Source organism: Etheostoma spectabile, chromosome 9 (genome assembly GCF_008692095.1).
Source record: "Etheostoma spectabile isolate EspeVRDwgs_2016 chromosome 9, UIUC_Espe_1.0, whole genome shotgun sequence".
In the NCBI taxonomy this organism is placed as follows: Eukaryota; Metazoa; Chordata; class Actinopteri; order Perciformes; family Percidae; genus Etheostoma; species Etheostoma spectabile.
This window is the reverse complement of record NC_045741.1, coordinates 8,892,273-8,907,864: the sequence shown is the minus strand read 5'-3', so window position 1 is coordinate 8,907,864 and position 15,592 is coordinate 8,892,273. Positions and strand designations below refer to the sequence as shown.

The window sequence follows — 15,592 nt, the reverse complement described above, 5'->3', positions numbered from 1 at the left end:
CACACACACACACAGTCTGTCACAATAACTGCCACACAAGTGCTGAATATACTATATTTAACCTGTTCAGTCCATCTCACTGCTGCATTAGCTCTAACCGTTTGTCCATCTGCAGTCACTCCATTAAATCTCACTGCAGTCTGTTGTCTGCTGTTTAAAATCTCACTGCTGTGTAATTTCAGTATTGGAGAGACATATGGTCTCTGATATAAATAATATTATGTTGTTCCAAGTATAACTCAAAGGACAAATTAGTCTTTCTAAATTGAAGCCGGCACCATGAACACAGCAAAAATATAGAACTCTATAAATGATGAACATTGTATGAGACAAATTGGACAAGGACACACAAGATGTGATAATGTTTTGCAATATTCACAGCTTTAGGATGTACCTTAAAAAACTCAATAAGTCCATAATAATAATAATAATAATAATAATGATAATAATAATACATTTTATTTAAAGGCGCCTTTCTCGGTACTCAAGGACACCGTACAGGGTATACATAAATAAGACATTTTAAAAACAGAAAAAAAACTATACAACAACAACAGAAAAAGGCAGAGCAATAGACATTTAACGTCTCCATTATATTAAGATTTTGATACATTTCCAACCTCAGCCACCACATTATCTCATATATAGCCTGCAGCAAACAACTGAGTAATACCCACAATTTGTTAAAGTAATAGTCTCAGGAAATTTAAAATTATTATTTAATTTTTCTAGTATGACTACAGTACGGAATTAGTGTGAGAAAAGAAGAGAAGAGCAGGTTGAATTATATGCTATCCCGGAAAGTTATTAGTTTACCTAACAATGAAAATTATATTGTGTCCACAGATAAAGTTTGCATGTCATTAAAACTTAATGAGTTTGCTGCTTCAAGTTCTCCCCCAAAACAGTTTTGACCCATAATGAGGTTAGTTGAGATCTAATGAGAGCAAACAATGACCATTAAATTACTGCAAACATCTTCTGCAGCACAATCAAAGTATTCAAGAGTCTAATATTTACCTCATTATCTCCTAGATGTTCCCCACTCTCCATGCTCTGGTGGCCCTCCTGCAAGTGGAAAAATGCGCCTGCTTTCGTTAGGGCCTCTTTATGTGTGCAATATTCCAACTTTAATGGTCTAAATATGATATGCAGTAATTAGATATGATGTAATCCTGAGACTTAAGTAGCTTATTTGGCATTTGCAGTATTTTGGTGGCTACCAAGTGGGGCAAAGATGATTGGTGCTGTATTGGCAGAATTACAAGGAAGTGGAAAAATGAAGATTAATTAGCATTCATTTATTTATTTTGGGGACCTTGGAATAAATATAAATACAACATGGATGTATGATCACCTGTTTAGGTTGTCATGGCAAATGTTTGTTTTATAGCCATCTGATGAATGTAAGTCCCAATGTTAACTTTCCCGTGAGCTCTGTTTTGGGCTCAACCACTATACCAAATCCTCTTAGTAATTTGATAGTGAACAGCTTTTTGACTTAATATCTTCAATGTGTCAGAATTATCAGTACAATAGATTGATTAACAGAAAGTTTACTGACAACAATAACTTGATTTTTCATTTAAGCCACAATGATTTACTTTTCTAAAATACAAATAAAATATTGGCTGGTCAAATGTGAAAATAAGCTGCTTTTATGATTTCTTTTAAAAATATATTTAGTTTTTTTGACTGACAAAACAAGTATCTTGGGAAATTTGGATTTCTTCACATAATAGCATTATAGTTAGTTGCAACAATAGTTTAGTGGCTTAAAGCAACATCAAAGATTCTTTTTTACCAGTGTTTCCAAAAGTTCGAATGAGACAGCGGTAATAGCCAAATCTACTTCCAACCTGTTGGGCGACCGAAGAAAAAAAGTGATTTGGTGTAGCTTTAATGTTGTTGAAAAAAAAGGAAGTATCCTAAATACATGGTGAATGGAGTGAAAATAATGAAGTAAATAACTTTGAACACCCAAAGCCCCATTATTGGGCTTTGCAGCAGTGTTTATGCTGTAGGGTTATCAGCGTAATTATTTGGTCATTTGTGTCCTTTTTTGGAACATTTAAATTAAGATACAACCACATTTAGTGCTCAGACTGACATTAGTCTGAAAAGTAGATTTGTCATTTTGGGGTGTATGTAGGGCTTTTCTGAAAGGAGAAAGAAATGGGAAAGTAGTGTGTCTTACGTGCAGTGTTGACTGTCGTGCAAAGTAGACTGATTGTACTAAGCCATTTGGGCCATTTGCATACTCTGATGACAATTACACTCACAATGGCTGAGCAATAGCAATCCAATCAGCATTGTAAACAACATGTTCACCGCATGGATAGGATTGGAGCCGAGCTCCTGGGTATTTCAGCTGGACACTGCACAAGACTGGAGGCTGCTGGCTGAGGTCATTTATCAACAGCCAGCCACCACAGACAGAGGCGCGGCACATTCTATCCCTGACCTATGTCCTTTATAAACCGAGACAATGTCCTACTAAGACTTGTTTTTTTCCTAGGAAAAGTATCTCTATCACTGGTGAATTGTTTGCTTTTCTTTCCCCAGAGGGAATGAATCGTCCTTGCGCCCTCCCCCGTGAATGCAGACCAGCATTAAGGGGGGAACAACTCTGAAAAGGTAAAAACAGAAGAGCAGAGGAAAATAACCCTAACAAGGTTTATACAATGGGTAGTGCCAGCCAAGCATCCTGCTTGGTCAGATAAGCATTCTTACCATGTTTTATGAGACCCTTAACAACATTCAGCCCGACAGGACAAAAGTGAAACTGGTTGCTAAGCTAAAAAAGTGAGCTATTGTGCTAGTCAGGGAGATAAGTAACCATTTGTGTCTGTCCTTTATTTTTGTTTATTTACATTACTTTACAGGGTTATTTCTGCCATTAACCATGTGATGAACAACTATGAAGCAGCACGTACAGCAATATACTACACAGTGTTTATATAATGTGTTGCTAATAAATACAGTATGTCCTATAGATGTCAAAAACTCACACTCAACAGCGCACTTCCTTTGGTCCTCAGCAATACACCCGCCAAGTGCGAAGTCGATCGGGTGAGCGGTTTTCGGGAAGATTGAACGACAGACATCCAGACAGAAACACAGAGATTCCTTGCTTTAAAGTTAGATTTAGTTTTTGTGTTTTTGATCATTTATAATGGCAATAGATTAGATTAGATTAGATTAGATTCAACTTTATTGTCATTACACATGTACAGGTAAAAGGCAACGAAATGCAGTTTGGGTCTAACCAGAAGTGCAATAGCAGTAAGTGCAGGATATACAATGGTTCCGTAAGTGCAAGACATGGATATGATGAATAAAATAGAAAAGAATACTATTATAAAAAGAGTTTTACAGAGGGTTTGTCCATGAATACAAAAATATAGATAACAGGTATTGTGAGCAAGATTTACAGCTAGGAATTTGGTGGATATTACTTTTGCAAATTTTTTACAGATATGTGCAAACAGGATAATATACTAATGAAATAAGGTAAAGTTTGGGCAGAAACTATCCGAATTAAAGTGCGGTGGAAAGAATTGCAATTTACAGTTAAAGTACGGTAGTGCGGATGAATGTAAACAATTGGTACTGTAAATAAATAAACAGTCAGCAGTGCAAATGAAAGTAAGTAGTGCAAAAAGGTAAGTAGTGCAAAAGATGCAGATGTAAACAGTCGTTACTATAGTAACAGTCAGCAGTGCAGATGAACATTATAATATTGCAGATAACAAAATGGAGGCAGGTGTGAGGAGGGAGAGAGAGTCTGTCAGTATAGAGGGGAGTGGGATCAATGAGGATTAGAGTTAATAAAGAGACAGCTCTGGGGAGAAAAAAACTGTCTTTAGTCTGCTGGTCCTGGTCGGAGGACCCTGAAACGCCTGCCGGAGGGCAGGAGAGAAAAACAGTCTGTGGGCTGGGGGAGAGGAGTCCTCAGGATGCTGCGAGCTCGAGCAGACAGCGTTTCCTCTGGATGTGCTCGATGGCGGGGCAGTGGAGTCCCGGTGATGCGCTGGGCGGTTTTCACCACCGCTGCACGTGCCTTGCGCTCTGAACAGAACAGCTCCCATACCACACTGGCACGTTTGTCAGGATGCTTTCTATTGCACAGCGATAGAAGTTCACCAGGATAGTTGAGGAAAGCTGTCTTCTCCAGTGTCCTCAGGAAGAGAGGAGGCTGGGTGAGCCTTCTGACCAGGCAGGAGGTGTTGGTTGACCAGACAATGTCCGCCGAGATGTGGATCCCAGAAACTTGAAACTGGAGACACGCTCAACAGCCATTCCATCGATGTGGATGGTGTCGTGCGTGCTCTTGGCTCCTTTCTGAAGTCCACGATGAGCTCTTGGTTTTGGTGGTGTGAGGAGCTGGTATTTTCAGTGCACCATGTGGCCATGGCTGGATCTCTTCCCTGTAGGCAGTCTCATCGTTGTTGCTGATGAGACCAATCACCGTGTGTCGCTCGCAAACTTGTGATGGAATTAGATTCGTTACACAGGCTTGCAGTCGGAGGTGAAGAGGGAGTAGAGAAACGGGCTCAGCACAATAAGGCCCATGATCAGAATAGAGCAGCATCATCTTCTCAGCTTCTTACCTGGTGTCTCGCGGGCAAGCGTGTCAGAGGCGCTTTTCACTCCCAAGCAACAGATATGTTCTTATTTTGGGATATTCCGTTATTATTCGGGTTTGAGAGGCATGTTTGGGACATGTGTACAACACATTCGGAATATGCGTCTCAATCTGGGTTTTTACCACAGTTTACGGCCTCTTGTCTGTTTACGGATTATGGTCAGCTCAATGCTAAACTTGGATATCAACAGGTTTTTCTGAAATGCACAAACATTGCTGCGCCAACCTTTAAAGATGCTGGTTGAATAAATGAAAGAGGGACCCTGTGTACGCACTGTCCAACAAGTACGCCACTGCTGGAGAACATAGAAAAATTGTATTTGGCATAGCTACATGTAATATTAGTGGAGTATTTACTTTTCCTTAGCCATGTTGACATCTTAGTCGGAATCTCGTCTTTTTCGGAATAAGGGCAAAAACCGTAATATTATGGGCATGTAAATGTAGTTTGTGTCACATTAATGCAAATGTGACACTGATGCAATGTTTGTGGTCAAGATAGAGGGTTACAGAATCTTCATGCCTATTGTTAGTGTGTAAAGCAAGATCAGTTCAACAATGTGGATGATTGTATCAATGCCTTCCTTACTATTATACCGACTATCACTAACGAGAATGTAACAATATCATATACTGTAACTGCTATAAGCACATCTTGAAAGCCAGACATGCTGGTGATTGCCATCTGCTTGTTAGCCCTCTGTTTTTTCCTGTCAATAAAAATGCATGTGTGTTTGCTCTTTACTATGCAACACAGTCTATATTTCAATATCTGACGTTGATGGTTTTTTAACCGGAGTAGCCACATTTGCTAATAACAATGTTGCTCCTGCAAATTAACTCAATTCCCTGATGAGGTGAAAAGTCTACAAGCCTCAACGGCGGGGAATGATTTCACACTTCTTCCATTTCCTATGGTATACACACCAAATACACAAGCACACACAAACACACCGGCAGTCACGGCATTCTTGACTGAATATGAAGGAGTCTACGAAGAGAGGTATGAGCTTCTCACAAATTGACACATTTCATTATTTCTCTCTCTTTCTCTCTCTCTCAATACACTGTATTTCCATAATAGATAATGGCAACTGTACAGCAAGCATATGATATGAGACAACATGCAAAGGAAAATGAATGACAATGAAAAACATGGAGAATTTATAAAGAGCCTACACCTCAATACTATAGTACAACAGAAATAGGTCCGGTTGCTTCACAACTTAAAGTGCAAAATGTATGTTAGTAGTATGTTACAAAAAGCAAACACGTGTATGTACTGTACAGAGGCACAGTATTCTTACATACTTTATACATTTCACAAGGTCACATGAGACACAGCCATCTTCTAACCACATACTAACTGGGAACTATATTGTCAAAAAGGCGAAGCACTGCTACTTCTGCTAATTGGGCGGAGTGAGAAGCCAGGTCACGGAGCAGAGAGTTCGCCTGGAGTTTGCTCAGAGTTGGAGCAATTTGTATACTAACCGTATACAAACTGGGAACTATAGTCTCAAAAAGCCGAAGCAGTGCTACTTGGGTGGAGTGATTACATAGACAGTTAAAGAAAGAGTGATTAGCGCAACACCAAAAAGCACAGTTACTTCCTTCAACAAAACAAATGTGAATCGCTAGCTAGTAGCGAACAACGCCGGTGATCATGGCTGACTTTGAAAAGTGGTCAGAGGATTATTACTTGGTATCAAAACAAGATCTAGAAAATATATTTTTGAGCCAGAATACACAGACAAGTTGTTACGAGGAGATAGCTAGGTTACAGTCGTGAGCGTTTTATTCTGGGGTGAAAAAGCACATTTGTGACAGCACAGTAACGTCACAGGGGATACATGTAGCCCGTGAACAACTACAAAAGTAGTAACCACCCTATTCATGTAATAGTGTTACTAACATTACCACTGTTACAGTGGTAAACGCTAGTCCTCTGAACACCACAGAACACTTGCCGTAGCTCCGTGAACGGGCTTCTCAGGTGCTGCGAGCAAATCACTCAGAATATTGTTCCCAGTTAGTACGCAATTAGAATTAGGCTGTCTCTCATGGGACCTTGTTATGTGTACACCCTGTGACTATACAAATCCCAACATGTAAATAGGAACATGTTGGCGTTATTTTGTCACTTATTGGGAGCAGTAGCTAGTTGGAACCAGTTCTCTGCAGGCTCTTTGCCAGGCTAAGCTAATGCTGGAGGCGTCAGACAGTGTTACATCGCGCACGGAGATGAGAGTATGTACCGACCTGTCTAACTCTGGGGGTAACATTGAATAAAACAACGTGCAAAAAAAATATAAATGAAACAAATGTTAGATAACCTAATTATATGATAATACAACATAAATTGGATCTCATTGCAGCATATTGGATCCCACATAGATGCATGTGGTTGCACATTTTGTGAATACAGTCGCATTCACACATAATGTATATATTTAAACAGCACCGTTTACAACGTCTCATACAACATCTGTTTCCTGTCTCAGCTGATGGCAGGTGAGAATGGAATCTGAAGATATTTATGTTGTTTCTGTACTTCGACAGACTTTCTCCTCACAACAGCATTCGTAGAATTGTCACATATTCGCAACGTTACAAATAATGAACTACAAGAGAAAAGCACACACATTAACAGCACTAACCTGGCAGATACACTGTGTGTACATGCAGGGAGGAAGATACACCTACAGCATGAAGAAGAAAAAAAAAAACTAAAATATATAAACAATACCAAAAAAAAAGTGCACTGAATCCATGACCAACATCTATTATTAAGCCATTAAACCGCTTTGCAGCACTGATCTATGTCCTATTGACTCTCCTCTGTACACAAGACAATAATGTCTCTCAAACAGTCAGACAGCAACACAAGTCCTCACAGTGACCAGCATTTATTGTACTCAAACAAATGCTTGTGCAATCCTGCCCTAGAATTAAAGAAGCTAGGCTTTTCCTTACGTTGATTAATGGCGAGTTTGTGACCCAGATGAGCAATAAGTAATTAGATTCTGATTAAAGCATTGTCAGGCTATTGACTCTTTTAATCACCACATTTTATATGCCTCTGACTTAGCTGAGATATGTACTTTGGACAGCATTGAGTGTGGATGTTTTTGTTTTATTTTGTATTTTGTTTATTTATTTTTTACGATTGACTGGTAGTAATTCATCATTCATGGAGAAACAGAAGCAGTTAACTGGCATCTGTGCCACTTAGTGCTATTTATCCAAACGAAGAAGATGCAGGGCCCAATGTCAACGATCTAAACGCATGGTGTGAAGCGCATGGCACAGGTGCGTTTAGGGCATGTCTGAATCAATTTTGCTAGTGTTACGGCGGAAAAAAGGGTCCGTGCACCGGGCGCATGGTTAAAAAGGGTTGTACTTAGTTTCTTAATTAATTCATAGGTGTTTTTTTGTGCATAACATGCAATAAACCAATCAGAGTGTCACCTCCCATTCTCTTTAAAAGCCAGGTGTGTTTGTACCTGAGCGCATTGCTATCTATTATGATGATGAATTTGCACCGTATGATTTTTGTTTGTAATCTTTTGCATGTTTGTGTGCTGCTGTACTTTCCTGTGTGTGTACCAAGCATACAGTAGTGTGTGCATAAGCCTAGGCACACTTTACTAATTTGCTGTTAAAATAACAATGAAATGCTGCACTATTGACTTTGGACCAGTGTGTCGGGCCGGGTACGAGATAGGGCCTGCAATTTCTTATCCATTAAAAGCTCATAGACGGAGATAACGTTGATTTATTTTTGAGCACAAATACATCTGCGAACACACATGGTTTCTCCCGTCCCGTAGCTCACGATGAGAAAACAAGTAAAGCCGATACTGCTGTTACAAAGCACTGACAAAGGCTGTCAGGTTTTCAGGCTAATTAAAAACTCAGAGCTTCACTCTGTTGCCTGTTCACTCCCCACAAAGACCCTTGAGTGGCATCAATGAGCACGCTCAGGCTTAAGTGAATGTTTACCTCCCCTAATGACTATCTGTTTTAGTGCTGAGTAAATGCATCTGCCTCGGTCCTCTCCGCCACTCGTTAAGGTTACACACACTAACGCAGAGACGAGACCTCAGCCCAGAGGTCTGTGTAGCGGCTGTTTGTCATTTGGTTGTTGTTATTTTTTGCCGTACATGATGATTGCTGGACAGCATGGCGGCTCAGTGGTGCACAGTGTTGCTTAACACTAACTGGAATGCCAGTTTGATTCAGCATCTCTGTTTTGTCTGCTTGACGCTGCGTCCAAGTTCAGGTTGCTGGGAGAATCTTAACTGATGGCATTTGGTTCGCCCGGTGATAGAATGATGACTTGCTCCTCAATTTCGTAGTCATTATGGGTAGGATATTACAGCACTTTCAAAATAAAAAGAGACTAAGCATGAACATGTCAAATGCCATGGGTGGCCAAAAAACGGAGAGCACAGTAGCTAACATAGCGTCCTTTTTCCATTCAACAGGCTGCTTTTTTCAGCTAATGTGTAAATATATATTATTGTATAGAGACCAGAAACAGAGCTAGAAAAGTGTAAATATTGTACTTACATTCAAATTAAAGGTGATGATTTGTCAAAAATGTTGCCCTTACAACTAGTTTCCAGGGCCCCCAAGTGTCCCAAAAAAATCAGTTATTATAGGTTTAAAGCTATATTATGCAACCATGTTATATTATTGGACGTCCAATACATTCAAGCCATTGCCAAATTAGTTTATACATCCGCTCCACAAATCTCTCCTTATATTCATTAGAGCCATGTTTACTAAACAGTGTTGTACAGTGACATCCGTGCACAGCAGATCATGTCAAGCATTTTACTTCTAATTCACATTTTTCACTGGGCACGTCTCTGCTGTACGGAGGAGGATTAGGGAAACTGGTGAAAAATGTATTTGCATTCTGAATTTATTCTTAAAGTAAGAATTCTGAGAAACGTTTATGCAGCTAGTGGTAATAGGGGGGAGAAAGGACAACAGCAGCTTTCAGCTTTGTAGACAAAGAGGACATAACCCTAACATAACAAGATAATTACCTCTTCTGAAGAATCCATCATGGTTTTTTTTCATCCTCCTTGTAATCAACTGTGTGGAGGAGGGGTGGGGGTGGTGCACCGAAGGCTTGCGTCATGTGGATGTTCCAACAGTGTTGTTGTCATTACTTAGAAATCCTCATGTGCGTGTGACAGAGAATATGCACTATAGCTTAAGGTGTGCATTTCATTAGAGGACAATGAAATAAAAGCTGAATTAAAAGAAGCCATTTATAACTGGATGTGATGGGAGAAAGACAGGAGCAAGATGGTAAGAATGTTTTTTTTTGTTGCCATTCCTGGATGGTGCTAGAAGTAATACTGCGGAATCCCAAGTAACAAATAAACAAGTAACATTTCTCCATAGTTTACACATTGTAAAACCTCTGCTGAATGCGGTTGCCAATGTTCCGCTTTTGCAATCTTTGGTTACAGCGGCCTCAAAGGGAATATAGGATGACTCCTTATTATGGGTCACCGCTCAGCCGCCGTGACCTACACAATTCCCGCACCTATCTGAAGCCATAATGAGCCCTTTCTGTGGCAGTCTCTTTGATTTTTAGTTGTGCTATTGGTATACATTTGGCCTAGCATGAACATCCTTAAATATGTTCCATCAATTATCTTGCCTTGAATGTCTCTCCTGAAAATTAATAGGCAAGCACAGCACAGCACATCACCTCACAGTGGGCTACACACATAAACATATCTCATCTTGTACACACAAACATGCACGATGAGTGATGAATGATTTATTTGAAACGGTAAATATGAGCTGCGGGGACTTGTTTCCACTGAGTTTGGTGACTCTGAAACCTAAAAATAAAAGTGATCTAAAAACTGCCTAAAATGCAATGTGAAAGTAATGGGCCGTGGCCCTCTCCACCAAGACTCATCTTTTATTTAAAACTTAAAAAAAAAAAAAAGTTAACCTGTGCTTGCAGACACACTTTAAATTGTCAGCTTCCGTGCAACTTGAAAGACAACAAACAGTAAAGTAGAAAAGATCCTCATTCAAAAAAAACAGCTCTATATAGACCGGGCACGTATGTTCCTATTAGGTAGTTGTCCTTCACAAGTCATCATGGCTGCAAGGCAGGGTCAGAAGAAAAGCCACCCAATCCCGAGACATGATGATGAAACCGTGACAAATCAACTCATTCTTTCACTCCAGAATCTGCGAGTTGCCATGCCACGGGATTTCAGTTTCTCTTTGAGTTTGAGAGCCAGTGAATCTCGCGACTCAATGGTGTTCATTTCTCTAATCCAATCCCTGTATAAAACCTCCCTTTGAACGTCTGCAGAAAAGCTGAAAGGCAGCACATATCCCTCCCTTCATTCGCCTGCTCCCTGCCTCTCTGATCCACGCTCAGTGTCCGACGCACAGGCGCGCGGATAGAGCCGGGATAGAGCAGATCTAATTAAGTTTGCTGATGGTGAAAGTGATGATTGCTCTGCAGGAAGAAAGGAGAAGGAGGAAGAGGGTAAAGGAGATAACGAGAATAACTGCAGGGAGGCTGAATACACCCTTCGCTTCTCCTTATGATCGTCATCATCATCACCACCATTGTTTAACTTATTATTAAATTATTCAAACTACTTATTAAGATTCATTTACACAATGATCATAATCTCCGTACTTTCTTTTACAATCTGCTATTAGCAGATTGATTATACATCTATTAGAGTCCTAGAATGTTAATTTATCAAACCACAATGCGATGAATTCTCTACTTTTCCTCAAATGTTCCCAAATATATGCTATATTGTTTCCGTTTCCTTTCCTTGATAATTATGTTTTTTTGTAATTACAAATGGAGTGTGCCATTCTAAATCTATTCGCAGAATTAAATAGAATTCAGAAATGGCAGTCGACTTACTAAAAGTTGACATCTGCTGCTTTTTTTTTTTTGCCCGACTTCCTTTTTTCTCTCCATCCTGCTTTTTTCTCTCCCCCCGAACACCTCCTACTCACTTCCTTCAGTTACGTCTTAGCCAACCAAGAGTGTGCTCGCTGCTGGAATATATTGAATTGCGGTTGTATAGAGGGGGAGAGAGAGAGAGAGAGAGAGAGAGAGAGAGAGAGAGAGAGAGAGAGAGAGAGAGAGAGAGCGAGCGAGCCGCGAATGCCATTCACACATTCAGTGCGCTGGGAGTCCAGGCACCGTCAGCAGCTTTCCGTGCGCCCTGCATGCGCTCCGAGCGCGTCTCTCCAATACAGAGCAGAAATGAGTTAGGGCAGCAGCTTTAGCGACGCGCCTCACATGCAGGTGGTCATTTTGTCCCCCCCTCCCTCTCTCCCCGCACATTCATTGACTCCAAAACCTACTGGCTTCTACCTGGAAGGTTTGACCCTGTGCGCACCAGAGGCATCGTGTCCGCTCATCGGTCACTCCGTTCGATTGGACCTACAGTACTTACTGCGCGTCGTCTGAGGCTCTCCGCTGGAAATATGTGCCACTGAAAAAAGAGGAGAAGAGCGAGCTCGGAGGAGGTTGGATGTCATCTTGTGTTTCGTTCAAGTTGCGCTGACCCTAATTGTGCGTCTGTTTACATTTGTGGCGATAATCCTCCGCGAGAAAGTCTTTTTCCAATGTCGCCACGTCTGTGCGCTGAACAGAACCCAACTTCACGGTCCTATCAGGGGATTTTGCGTAGACTAATTCCGACCACTCACGGACCACAACACTTACAGAATAAGGTACAAATCGTCCTATTAAAAAATTAACGGAACTGTACACGTTGACACTTTTCTAGCATCCAATTTAAAGTAAATATACATGAAATAAAATATATAGTATTTGCTTTATTATGTGCATTACGCACTCGCACTGTACATACTCTAACCTCTAAAACTATAGTGACCCTTCGCCATAATTTATGACCCATCAATACTGGAGAAATGCAGCTCTCAGTCCATCTTTATCCCACTCACGCCCAAACCGAATTACAACCATATTGTTCTCTGCTTCAACTCCTCTCCCTCTTCCTCTGCTTCCTCCTTCCAGCAGGACTCATCCGGAGTGCAGGGAGAATGAGGAGTCACCGGGGCCGGGGGAAGCAGCATGAGTGGCCCGTGCATCTCCATTAGACTGACGGCCCTCATGTTTCTATGGAAGTGGTTAACATTAAGCCTGCTCCAGAGCTGGGTGTCAGTAGGGGCCAGGGCGGCGGACCCTGTCGGAGCTGGCTTCAGCGGCTCCACCGGGCCACTGGGCTGGCTCCTGTCGGACAAGGGAGCTTTTCACCACTCCCAGGAGTTTGTCGATTTCACAGAGCGCTACCAGCAAGGATTCACCACCAAGTACAAGATATACAGGTGAGAGACAGTGGACAGCTGGGGCCAGGGATGACTGTCTGCATGGTCTGCCAAGCTCAGATGCCTGTGGGGAAGGTTGTTTGTGAAATGGACCAAATGCAGAGCATGTTGTGCAATTTCTTTTAAGCCTTCTTGTAGTCTCACTTGGAAGAGAAAAGGCATTTTTTACAGGATCTTTAGAAAAGCATATAGCAATAGATCACATAATACTTTTTTTGTCTATAAAAGATGCAGATTGAGTAGGTGGCAAAGTGTGGGATGATGCATTGACACGATTACATAGTGGAGTTTTACATACAAATAAAAGCTCTCTGCATGTGTTCTATACATATGCAACCTTCTCTGGGTGTGACTGGCTGCTTTCTCTTTATGTGGGCAGCAGAGACATATGGTTTGAGTATGATACAAACCCACAGAAAGCAGCATATCAGTGGAAACTTAAAGTGGAGATACCGCAGGAGGGTTTGGGCAAAACAGCGGGATGTAACAGATATCTGACTGAGCCTGTTGATGTGTGACAGTGGGTAGACAGGATGGCTTCAGACGTGTGGGGTGTGAAGTATAGTCATTTCTTTTATAGAAGCAGCAGGGTATTGCTTTAAAGCTTGTTACGAGGACGTTTTTCTTCAGGTTGCAAACTCCCACGTATGAATTTACAGAATTTTAGATAGTTGTCCATTTTGTTGTCAATCAGATATACAGCATGACAAAGTATACAACATGCATGCTGTTTCAAACGTTTTTTTTTAAATAACACAATTATCAATCTTGCATTTAAAGAGAAAGCATGATGATTTTGTCATTTCACAATTCCACCAAAGTTTATCAGCCATATAAAGTGAATGATGTTGGCTGCGTACAGTACACAAGCAAACCATACTGTAACAGCTGCAAACCTCAACTGTACTCTGCAAGCTTTCTTCATTTGTAAGTCTGTGTAAGCGTGGGTGTGTGATTCTACTGGTATATCCCAAGTTTTATTCTTTTTAGGTTCTGAAGCATTTCATCCTAACACCCAAACTCAGACTCATTATTTTAGGTGGTTGTTCAGTGTCTGTTTAAGGCAGTAAGCCCGGCAAAGTGTGTGTTCTTGTTTAACAGTATACTTGTGGGGTCCTGACAGATTTGTGGGGCCAAAATGCTGCACCCCACAACTGTTTGAGGGTTAAGTCTAGGTTTTAGGATTAGGTTTAGAATTAGGTTATGGTGAGGGTGAGGGTAAGGGTTAAGGGTAGGCATTTAGTTGTGATGGATAAGGTTAGGGTAAGGGGCTGGGGAATGCATTACGTCAGTGACAGGTCCCCACAAAGATAGTGCGAAAGACTGTGTGCGCGTGTGTGTTTATGTGTGTGTGTGTTATATACAGTACATGTTTATTTTATAAGTGTATTTTGCATACTTAGATTTTTTGACTTCAGGTTGTTGGGGTCCTCTAGAGAATAGAATAAACTTCAATGATCTATAGTCAAACCTTTAAAAAAAAGAAAAAATGCATTTTTCATGTGGAGTTGCATCAATTTTGGGGAGGGGTTTCTGGATGTACTGTTTTCAAACGACAACTACAATAAGGTGCCCGCAATTGGGCGTGCATACTTAAGTGGCTGTATAAGTGGCTGTTCTGTGCCAGGAAAGTGTTGACGAGAGCGACGCTAGCGGAGCATCCGCAGCCGTGAAGTAGAGCGGCTGAGTCCAGCTGAACAGAAGTTTGACTGACACTGGCATTTAGCAGCTGACAGGGGTGACAATGCCAGGCAAAGATAGAGAATGTAGCGCTGTTGGCTTCCTCACATCCATCACTTCCTCATTCGCTGCCTTTCTGCTGGCCTTTTCTTTCTGTCTCTCGCAATGTCTCTATACCTCCCTTTCTCCCCTCCTGTGTTTTTGTCTTCGTACCCCACCCTTAGCACTAAAGTCAAACAGATATTTGCATACAGAATATTTGCAGTTTACCTAAAACTCACATGGGGATTGTCTGACCACTTTCATTTCCAAAACTATAGCACTCAACCATTTTTTTTTTTGCCTTCTGTAACCTACAGTATGACTACTGACCTCTATCAGCAAACATCCAGAAATGCAAACTTGACAAGTCCACAACTCTCCTTTCCCCTTGAGCTACAGTGGCCTTTTCCGTTTTCTCTAAAGAAAAGTAAGCTGACTAATTAGAGAAAAAAATCAAACTCAAGTGAAGGGGAAAAATATCAGTTTATTGAAAAGTGGAAGGCAATTCCTGCATTGTCATTTGCTTCCTTTGCCTTGAAAAGCAAGTCTCTTTAGGCTTTAAATACCTTGCACCCGAAGCACCGCCATCCATCGCTGAGCAGTCAAGGCTGCAAGTTAAGTACCGGTAAAATGCAATGGGCCGGGCGCCCGTATAGCTCAGTTGGTAGAGCAGGCACCCAATAAAGAGGTTTATTCCTTGATGCAGCGGGCTCGGGTTTGACTCTGACCTGCGGCACTTTGCTGCATGTCATTCCCCCCCACCCCTCTCTCTCCCCTTTCATGCCTTAAGCTTTTCTGTCAAAATGGCTGAAAATGCCCCAAAAGAATATTCTTTAAAAAAAAAAA

At 41.2% G+C, this 15,592-nt stretch overlaps 1 protein-coding gene across 2 annotated transcripts in view; it reads left to right on the top strand.

The window, feature by feature from the left end:
* The first annotated feature begins 11,792 nt into the window (after positions 1 to 11,792).
* Positions 11,793 to 15,592, top strand: part of brinp3a.1 (bone morphogenetic protein/retinoic acid inducible neural-specific 3a, tandem duplicate 1) — a 48,747-nt gene continuing 44,947 nt past the window's right edge. Inside the window, exons 1-2 of one of the 2 annotated variants that reach the window (XM_032526364.1) lie at positions 11,793 to 12,406; positions 12,717 to 13,024. In XM_032526364.1, coding sequence (XP_032382255.1) covers positions 12,771 to 13,024 — 254 coding nt within the window. In that variant the 5' untranslated portion in view covers positions 11,793 to 12,406; positions 12,717 to 12,770. Of the gene's footprint in view, positions 12,407 to 12,713; positions 13,025 to 15,592 lie in introns of both variants that reach the window. The other variant, XM_032526363.1, reaches the window with a different exon arrangement.